This window comes from Galleria mellonella, unplaced genomic scaffold (genome assembly GCF_026898425.1).
Source record: "Galleria mellonella isolate WM207_F2 unplaced genomic scaffold, CSIRO_AGI_GalMel_v1 utg38, whole genome shotgun sequence".
Classification (NCBI taxonomy): domain Eukaryota; kingdom Metazoa; phylum Arthropoda; class Insecta; order Lepidoptera; family Pyralidae; genus Galleria; species Galleria mellonella.
Window position 1 is genome coordinate 4,444,804 of NW_026442090.1, and position 10,907 is coordinate 4,455,710.

General features: G+C 29.2%; 2 protein-coding genes across 5 annotated transcripts in view; both read right to left on the reverse strand.

Annotated features, from left to right (window-relative positions):
- Positions 1-6,246, reverse strand: part of LOC113522715 (E3 ubiquitin-protein ligase TRIP12) — a 57,106-nt gene extending 50,860 nt beyond the window's left edge. For 3 of the 4 annotated variants that reach the window (XM_026908505.3, XM_026908504.3, XM_026908500.3), the window contains exon 1: positions 5,915-6,245. The gene's annotated coding sequence lies outside the window, so the exon portion shown is untranslated. Of the gene's footprint in view, positions 1-5,914 lie in introns of all 4 variants that reach the window. The other variant, XM_026908503.3, reaches the window with a different exon arrangement.
- Positions 6,247-6,885: 639 nt separating this feature from the next.
- LOC113522660 (zinc finger protein 502) lies at positions 6,886-9,610 on the reverse strand. The gene is made up of 4 exons (XM_026908423.3): positions 8,635-9,610; positions 8,204-8,401; positions 7,982-8,085; positions 6,886-7,543 (listed from the first exon to the last, which is right to left on the reverse strand). The coding sequence occupies exons 1-4, from the start codon at positions 9,509-9,511 to the stop codon at positions 7,088-7,090; spliced, it is 1,635 nt and encodes a 544-aa protein (XP_026764224.2). The 5' UTR covers positions 9,512-9,610; the 3' UTR covers positions 6,886-7,087.
- Positions 9,611-10,907: the final 1,297 nt, after the last annotated feature.

The following is a 10,907-nucleotide window of genomic DNA, read 5'->3' on the forward strand; positions in this document are numbered from 1 at the left end:
AAATGGTGGACGAAATAACATGGCTCCATATATAATGGACATATACAGTCGCTAACGATTCAAGATCTCACTTTAAACCTGTTCGAACGACAATCTATTTAGGGAGAGCAAACGGAGTAGATTGAATCCATCTCATACATGAATCTTTATAAAGTGAGAACATCTATACTGTTCCAAAGAATTACAAACGATGATAACTCCAAGAAATAAAAGATAAATTGAATTTTACAAAAACTCTAATCCAAACATTCATTATAATTAAATTGTCTGGGCAAATAAAATTAAAGTAGTTATATTAAAGTATGTTACTCAATGATATGGCAGCTTTCTATAGGTAAAAGAATTTAAAAAAGTAGTGAAGTATTTCTTGAGTTTATCCATTACAAACAAAAATTCAAATCTTTTATTTTAATCTTTATATTATTATTATATCAGCCGTTAACTGCTGGCTGTGCAAGCCTGCCCAAAAGGGGGTGTTGTCAATTGTTGCCATGCTTGACATTCGGGTTGGTAACTGTAGTTAGGTTTTGGTGATGTCTTAAGAGGGTGCTGCTACCATCTCGACCATTAAATTCCCTTAGTCGTCTCTTATAATACCCACGGGACAGAAAGGGATAGCCCATTATATGCCGCAACCATAGATAGGGCAAAATAATAATATTAGTTTAGATAGAATTTAATATTTTGAACGATGTATGTTATTTGAATACTAGGTGACAATTAAAAATACAAAGAAGAAAATATCGTAAATATCTAGAATTTATTGGTGAAAATACATCTGCTAATGAAATCGCCCACTTATCCAGTTGCGTGCGTCGCATTTTATTTGCATTTAAATCAAATTGTAGTCAAGAGAAAAACCTATAAGAAGTACAGCGAGTACGATGGGTCATATTGATAAATCTAACAGCTGACGAAACTAAACACCTAAACCGGACTGTACTACATTACATACATATACATACAAGTAACGCTGCAGTCAAACGAATGACTTTACCTGCATAAATTTTAATAGGTCGCATGAATATTTAGCGACTGACGAATATGTAATTGTACTTCGATTAAACTTCCAAGTTCAACTGTTAATTGCTTAAAGTCAAGCTGCAAATTAAGAGGAAAAATCGAAGAAGTTTAGTAAGTATGATAGTCATAAAACTATAAAAAATCCAGCGACTGAAGAAAACAAACATTCAATCCGTGTTGATAACCACTTTCAAGTTAAACTGCAAAAAAATTTATAAATTGAAGGTTAATGATACAAGATACAGTAAGTTTGATGGATCGTGTGAACTATTTGAGATAACCAAACGTCTAAGCCGTGCTAATAATTGATTTTAAGTCTAACTTTAAAAGAAGGATCTAAATAGTATAATAAATTTAGGATGATAATAAGTATGGACAATTTAGCAATTAACGATATCAAACGTTACATGCAGATACTGAATCCAGAAACAAGTGTGATGTTTGATATATTTCCTACAAGGTAGTTCATGTGGAGAAACTAATGGCTGAAGAATCAAAACGTCCATATCATAGTCTGTTTCATTACAACGTAATGAAACAGAAAGAATTTTAATAAAGGAATAAAAGGCCTGACTATAGAAAGTCTCTTATATCCAATAGGCGTATAAAATCAGTTAATTGATTGAACATTTCGATACATTACTAATTTAGAGATTATTTCTGTGATAATAGCAACAAAACTTGCTTATCTTTTCATTAACTAATTATTTCAAATTTATTAAAACAGATCCACGATTAAATTCCACTCACTGGTATGTGCGTCTTTAGTTTACATTTTCCCTGACACCGTCTCAATTAGAGCATTGAACAATAGTAGTCCGTGTATTCACGATAAATAACAATTATATGACGACATTTAGAATGCATAGCAGTTATGAAAGAGGAAGAAAAGGGCTTTTGTTTTTCTAAAGTTGTTGATTGCGAGGTGTTTCCCTACAGTTTGATTACGTGCCTGCTCGATATTGCGAACTAGCGTGGAAGCTAATTGATAAATTGATTACTTTCCACAGAATTATCTGCTTGCTTAGGTTCTCTTTTTAGTGGCTATGATTCTAGACACAGGAAATCCTTTACCATTATATCTTTACTCATCTTAAAACCTAATGTCGTTTGTTGTCTATGACAACTTAGAACCTAATCGAGTAATGATAAAGGAAATAAAAAGATAAATCATAAAAGCGAGTTTGTTATAGATGTTGAAATTCGTTCAGCCATGAAATAATAATTTGTTTGCCAACCATGTTTTAAATTAACGATATGCAACATGGCATTATGTATCCGTAAAGCAACTAATTATAGTTTTATGGTTAAAGTGTGAGGTGTGAGGGTTAGTTTATTAGCAATTAAATGAACCAGTTCACGAAATAAACCGGTTTTTTGACTAGCTGACGTAGCATTATGTTGTATTTACGTATCGTAATGCAAAAATTGCCTATTAATATCCATATATACTATTACTAGCTTTTACTCGCGACTTCATCCGCGTGACCGGGATATGTTTATAGAGCAGAGTAGAGTATCCTATATCCTTCCCATATAGTACGTGTATACCATATTGAATAGTAATTAGTTAGGCCGTTAAAGCGCTATAAGCAAACTTATTAACTCATAATAAAAGAACTCATTTTCACATTTCTAATATTAAAAAAGATTGTATCAGAGCTCAAATGAACGCTTATTTTAACCACCTCTTTTATGGCGTTTTCAAAAGGAGGACGTCCTCATTTTATCTGTATTTTTTGAGGCTACGTTAAACAATTGTATAGCTACTTCGATATGTATTATGAAAATGTTTAGCCCTCGATAGAATTTGCCCCTAGTTGGCCCCATATGCCATACATGATCATTGAAACCACATTTTTCTTTGCGAAGCAAAATAATTGTAGTTTCATAATCAAATGGCGGAATTTTATCATTAGAGTCGGTGCCCGAGCCCGACTCGCATTTGATAAGTTTTATCCGACAGTAAAATGTAAGTTATGTGTGCATACAAAATGAGACGTTTGTTTTTTCTAGTAGTTAACTCAATGTCATTTTCAACTTGAACGAATAAACATAATACTAATGCACTTCATGGACGTATTTAAGATGGAGTGGATAGAATAATACCCACCCCTGATGCTAGCAAAACTTTCAGCTATGCGTTAAGACATACATACTTGAGAATACATATAAGGGGTCAGGTCTTCTCTGGAAAATATTCCTATACATGTCAATGATATATCAAAGATTATTTGGACTGTGGTAGTTCACTTCGATTCTCGTATGATTATACTTTTTCAGCGCACTTTGAGGCCAGTGCAGATGATGATTTAATCCACGGTAATTTCGCTTAATGTGCGCCATTTTTTTACAAGATCAAAATGGAATGGTGCACTCGTCTATGCTAATAATGCACAATGTCGGTTTTAATTTATCATCATTGTAACCGACAATTTTTAAACCAAAATTGAACTACTGAACTCATTTTAATAAAATTTCTATGAGACCAATCTGTAGCATATTCTTTTATATAAAAAAATCAAAAATCCAAATTGGTTTAGAATTAACAGAGTTATGAGGTAACACACATAAAAAAGAAAAAAAATATATTACAGAATTGATAATTTCCTTATTTTTGAAGTCGATTGAAAAAGATCAAAAATTTGTTTAGTTGCCTTTACTTTTTTAATTTAAACTTATTCAAAAAAGTCTAAATGTATTTATTAATCTGTAGTATACACTATATAAACATATGAGCTAATGAGTTGATTATAAACACTATTATGTAAATGCATGTTTATCAACACTTAGATTATATAATCATAGTGTAATATTTTGAAAGATTGTACAAATAAATATTTCCAAATAATGTAATTTTTACTTCTTTAAATATAAGTTGAACTAAAGTAACAACAAATTATGTTAATAATTTTTATTTTTTTAATTATTTTAAATAAATGATATCTGACAAAATTTTGATAGGGCACAGTAACCGAAATATGGATAGTTTAACTTAATACATAATTTGTCTAATGTCTATGTGTTTGTGCATTGTTAATTTAAGTATTTCAAAAGAAAAAATATACTCAATTGAACAATATTTTATGAGTGTATTTTACACTATTAGGTCCTCAAATACTATGTCAATATAGAAGACTCTTTCTGTAATGTATATAGTTTACTATTACTATAATAGGTACTATTGATCAACATTAGATCACTTAGTTGGTTAATTATAAAATGGTGCATAACATTATGAATTTATTGGAAATGTGGAATGTAAATTAAAATAGTAAGAAAGTAGAATCTTAATTTTATTAAAATCATCAAAATTGAAATGAAGCAGATGAAATGATCTAAATGTCTTTTGTATATACCTATAACATTTTATTTTGTATAACTGCTTACCTATAATGTTTGCACTACTATAATATTGTTAGTTTAATTTAGTTAATTGTAAGTATTAGTGATATCATTTGCATTAGTTAAATCTTGTTTTTATTTGTAAAACTTACAATTAGCTTTTTGTCTTAACTGTTTTTTTTTTATTATGAAATTTTCTGGTGTTGGTTTTACTTTAATAAAAAATAAAATTAATAAATAAAATAACATACTTTCTCCTGGCTAATTTAACTTATTGAAAAAGTGCTCTATTTACTTTTGAAAAAAAAAAAATGTTTAAACCTAAAAAATCAAGCAAAATAACATATTAAGGTAAATAACATATAGGTATAGCAGTATGGCACTTCTTAGGATAAGTATAGCTGTAATAAAAACAACTTTATTTATTAAATATTTAACTATAAATTATTGTATATATTACTGATCACTATTGACTGATTCTGTTATTTGTATTTATTAATAATTAGTATATGGTTTCGACTACATGAATCAGTATGCAAAGTACCCTATGTTCTACGTTAGAATATAATCTACTTATGTACCAAATTTCAAATGCATTCAGTAGGTAGTTAGTCCTTACAATCTTTTGTATTTATAATATTATTAATAGGATTATATAAATTCTTATATTGATTACAATGGTTGAGGTGACAACTTTATAACTGAGTGAATAATTAGGAAACATTACAATTCAGTTTTTAATTACAAGTTTCTTTGCCAATAAAGCAATAGAAGTATTAATTTATGCACAATGGTAAAGACTAACTAAGCCATCTACTAAGCCATAATCTTCAGTAGAAAGTTTGTATTTCCATGTTTTAACAAGTCAGTGTTGCCATATCTTCCTCAGGAATCATTAGAATGGCCACAAGCCTTCTTAAATTTTAGAATAATTGATGCATGCACAGAGATGTCTTCTTTTATAATTATACAATAGTTACAGTGAGACAGTAAAAACAGGCAAAAATGTACCAGAATATGTCATATATCTTAAAGCGATGGTGGGATAGTCTTATATTTTTCTTGAAGTTTAGCAATAAGAAGAATTCTGTTTCAATAAAAAGTAGGGCAATCAAAAATATATGATATAATGTTTGGTTTTATATAATGTTACTATGGATTAGCCCATTTATAAGATCTCACAGATTACCATATTTTTGTTAAAAAAAAAAATTGTGAAGGTAAATGGAAACCATACCTACCTACATAACATGTAGTATGTTACCTTGAAGGTAATTTGTATGCTCAAAAAAGATAATAACCAATTCCTTTGTATCCTTCATTTTTAAAGGATGAAATTTTTAACATAATTTCTAAAATAATTTTAAAATATTGTATCTCGTGTTTTAAGCTTAGTTATGGGATACAAAAGCTTAAATACTATCATAAAATCTTGCATATGGTGCAGATTCTCTAGACATGGTAATTATTTGGTCAATTCCTGTAGAATTTTTTAGAAACGTAGTTTCTACAATACAGAAGAAAATCATATTTTTAAAATACTCACATTGATAAAAGGTTAGTGTAAGAAACGAACTGAACATTCGCTCGATAGTCTTAATTTATATAGATCGAATAAATTAAATGAGACGTAATATATCGTTAAAAACGCAATCCATTTATCGCGACTGATATTTCACTATGTTCAAATCGATTGTGATAGCACTAAATAAAATTTCAAAGAATATTTTTATGCACATTCAGTTCACAAAATGTCACTATATCAACAAGAAATGACACTATTCAATTTAGATCCATACTGATTTTCACAATTTTATAATGAGAACAAAAACAGCTGGTCAAAGTAACAAAACTCTTTGTGTTTTCTTCTCATCAAAAATCACAAAGCACAAACTATAAGTGAAGTACAAAACCGGTAATCATCGATAACCACCCAGTTTCAATTCCGTAAAATTCACGTACATGATGGCGCTGTTGTCGTTAATGCAGTAAAATTAAGAAACTGTGTGTAAATAAGTTAAAATTATTTCTATTACAGTTGTTAGTCATAACAATCGTGTACTTTATAAATTGTGAAATTATATGTCAAGCAAAATAGTATATTATAAATATTTTAATTGTAATATTGATCATTTAATGCACTGAATATAATTCAAAACAAAATAATTAAATAATATTCTGTACGGGTTCGTATGAAAATATCTTGTACCAAAATATTTTGGTGAATTGCTGATTATTGTTCTATCATCGATACTTAACAGTATGCCTCAAGGATCAAAAATATCTTTCTGAAAAATATACAGATAATTTCTTTCTTTGATTGTTACAACACATAAACTTCTAATAGTCCAGCCTATTAGAGAAGAAATGATAACAGAAAAAAGTCGAATTAGTCTATTCATCAACTCGAATATAGCCTATTTTTAGACAAAGGTTATTTGTTCCATTGTCGCATTAGAATTAGTATAATCCTAATTATAATAATTCAGATGAATGGGATGAAATAAAATCACTCTATAGGTAAAAAAATGTTTACAGTATTTGTTTTATTTAACGAATGTAGCTATCGAAATAATAAATATCATAATCGGTGGATGCATACTATAATATTCTAGATATTACCGCAGCCCATGAACAATTACAATATCAAAGGCAATTCAACAATATTTTGCAGACCCCAATACAATGATATCGAGTTACACTATCCATTATAATAATATTATGGCCATATTACGTAGTCGTCTTCTTTTGATAGACATAAATTTTTAAGAATTTCTGATGGTGATGGCATATTTTTATCAAGAGTTGGAATAGAATCTATGATGTCTTCTAAATTGGTATCAAATATTTCAGTATTCTGTATATTATCTTCATCAGGAGGCGTAAATTTTGCTGCGGAAGCTTTTGTAGACAATTTATTTTCATCAACAAGTGTATCAGAAATGAGCTTAAAATTATCAGATTCCATGTCTTCTAAAGATAATTTAGCTCCAGTACGAACTAGTTCTGCATTTGCTTCAGAAATTTCAGAATACATTATATTTCGGGTTTGTGCTTCTTGTTGTGATATATCTGAATCAGCGTGTCTTTTCTTAAGTTTTTCTACGAGATCACCGACTTGTCGTATAACTACACCAGGTGGTTTAGACGGACATTTGTGAGTTCGTTGTGAAACCTGTAATCATTCATTGTAAAATTAAAAATAATACTAAATAATAAATACTTTGCCTCCCTTTGTGTATTCTATCGCCTGTATAACGGATTGTGTTCTGAGGAATTATTTGAAATGATGCCCACTGCCACCTTTTATCATCGCACCGCTAACCATAATCAGGGAATTCATCCTCACATCCTTGAGCTTAAATGGTCACGTATAGTGCGATTTCAGAGAATTTTTTTCCCGCAACAGTACAGTAGGGGGTTCTTCAAAAAAGGTATATTAAGGTTTCTTCAAGTTCGGCAATGCGCACATGACACTCCTAATGTTGCAGTCGTTTATAGGCTACAGTGACCGTTTACCATCAAACGGGCTGTATGCTTGTTCGTAAAAAAAGAAAAATATATATATATATATCATGATATGACCGTAAAATGATTTGAAAATGTTTATTACCTTATATCGGAAACTTTTTTCACATGCTGTACATTTGTAAGGCATTACACCGGTGTGTATACGTCTATGAACTAAATACGATACTCTTTGACGAAAACATTTACCTGAAATATAATAATTATGGGTATATTTTTACAATTCATTAGTATTAATTACAAGTATAATTCCATTTTTATTTTAATTATATTATTTTACAAAGTTAATTAATATTTTTTAACTTACCACAAGTTTCACACGAGAATGGTTTTTCACCAGTATGAATTCTTTGATGATTGTGAAGAGTTGAGAGCTCTTTGAATGAACGGCCACAATAATTACATGTATGAGGCTTTTCATCATTATGATAAAGTAGATGTTTATGATAAGATTGTTGGAAAGTAAATGTTTTATTACACTGAGTGCAAGCGTAGGGCGTCTCACCTAAAATCATAAACATAAAAAACCTTAAATATTAATTAAGTATAAAATAGTACGTAGTCATTTTGTAAGAAATAAAAGATGATTTATTGTCGCAAATAGCTAAAAAGCTAAATAATATCATATTTTTGTTAAAGTTGTAAGTAGTTTTCGTTAAATTGCATTTATGGCGATCTAATTGATTATTATTTGTCTGTTAGTAAAAATTACCTCCAAAATATCACCAATTTGTTAACCTGTATGCAGACGCTTATGTTTCTTCAGAAAATATTTAGTTGTAAAGCATTTTCGACATACATCACACTGCCATTGTTTGTTATCAGTCCTTTCAAGACTAGTTAATTTATCTTCTAGCGGTGGTTCTTGTATTTTTCTCTGTTCATTTTTTGAATCTGTATTAGTAATAGAGGTATGATTTCCAGAAAGGAATCCGCAATGTGCCACTCTTAAATGAACCATTAACGAACCTCTCATTTTAAAATTTTTAGGACATATATGACAATGATATCTGGAAACGTTTTGACTTGAATTTTCATCAATATTATGTATCAAGCATCTATGCATTCTTAAAATATCAGCATCTACAAATTGTAAACCACAAACACTACATATTGTATTTGTTTGTGTTAGCGATGCATCTGCTTTTACCGTCGGTACAAACAAAGAATTGTTAGCTCGTATGCATTCCTTATCAGAAGGTCTTGATACATCTATAACTGGCACGGGATTAAGAGAAACAACTGGTAACTTGGGGTATATCTTCACATATTTTATTGGCATATTTGCTGTTGATAGCGTAGTTTTATTTTTAGATCCAGCTGGTTTGGCCTGTTTTTGAAGTGCACTACTAGTTAGGTTATCAAATGTCGTTGATTTTGATATATTAGTTACGGTTTCTTGTTTTTCAGAACATCCTTTCGTTGTTAATAATTTAACGTGACTAAATAAATGTATTGTGAGCTTGTCTAATCCACTTACTTCTTCCTGGCATACAGGACACAAGATTTTATTTGTAGACACATGTATTAATCTATCTCTCAGTGATTGCACAGAATCGAATACTCCAGTATGGGTACATATTGGGCACGATAAAGATGCTGCTGTATCACTCATTATAACTCTCACGAGGAAAAACAAACGAATATTTTTATTTCTTTCACCATCGAAACGTTGTCAGTATGCTACCACTGTAGCGCAAAACTAAATCCAACAAGTTATTTTTAGAAGACTGCGCATTTATTCTTTTGGCGGCATTTCAAGAGATTTCACACCAGTGCTTCATTCATAGAATTAGTTCCATACCATGCATTTTATTATAATATCTATATTATTGTATCATAGTTTCTAAGATTCATTATTTACATACCTAAATATATAAATCTATTGATTACCTCAACAATCGGTCTTAAGCCATTTACACTTATTATTTCCAATCAACGCAACTGATAATAGTAGTAATAGTAACGTAATTAATAAATATTTTTAATGACGTAAATAATAAAAAAATATTAAATGCTTTTAAACAAAATTAGTATAATTTATTATTTATCAGTAATATACAATATTTACAATAAGTAAATAAAATAACATTTTATCTATTGAAAATTATTTGCTGCGAGTACTGCCAGTATTTTATTTACTTTGAATCTAGTAATGACTAATAGTCGAGTATTTTTTGTTATACGTAGATGTTACAAGAAGATACAATGGCTTAGAATATTGTTATACTTTATTATATTTTTAATTTGGAGTCGGAATAAAAACATGCTTTTGTGATATTATTTTTAGGATTATTTATTTAATTAAATTATCATCATCATCATATTTAACTGTCCACATAAGCCTCCCCTTTGGGGGTTTTACCAATAGTTTCCACGCCCGGCAGGCGGATTGGCAACCGAAGTTAGTCTTTAAAGTTCTTTTAAGAAAGACACTACTGTCCATCCCTCGCCTTGTCTTAGTCGCCTTTTATGACACCCACGGGAAAGGAAGGGGTGGTCTATTTTATGCCGGGATCACAAGGAACTACGTTACAAACTTATTCTGTTTATTGCTGAATTTCAATTAGAATACTGTATACTGCCTTTTCTACTAACTCGTTTAATAATTATTTACAAATTTTTAAAAACAAATGATGTACAATTGGTATAATTTAAAAATACTCTTAGGCCGTTTTAAGACATAAAATTCTATTGTAAGAACATATATATAGTAAACGTATTTATATAATTCTATTTTAGGCATTTAGCTAATAAAGTACAAACAAATTGAGATTAGATAGATAGATTGAGTTATATTGTACAGTACGTAAGAATTAATATACATATAACATACCATAGTATTAATTTCTACGCAATATACAGTATTAATTAATTCTATTGTATCTTAAGTTTATATGTTTATATTTGTCTTAATAATTTATTTAAAAATATATATATATATATATATATATATATATATATATATATATATATATATATATATATATATATATATATATATATATATA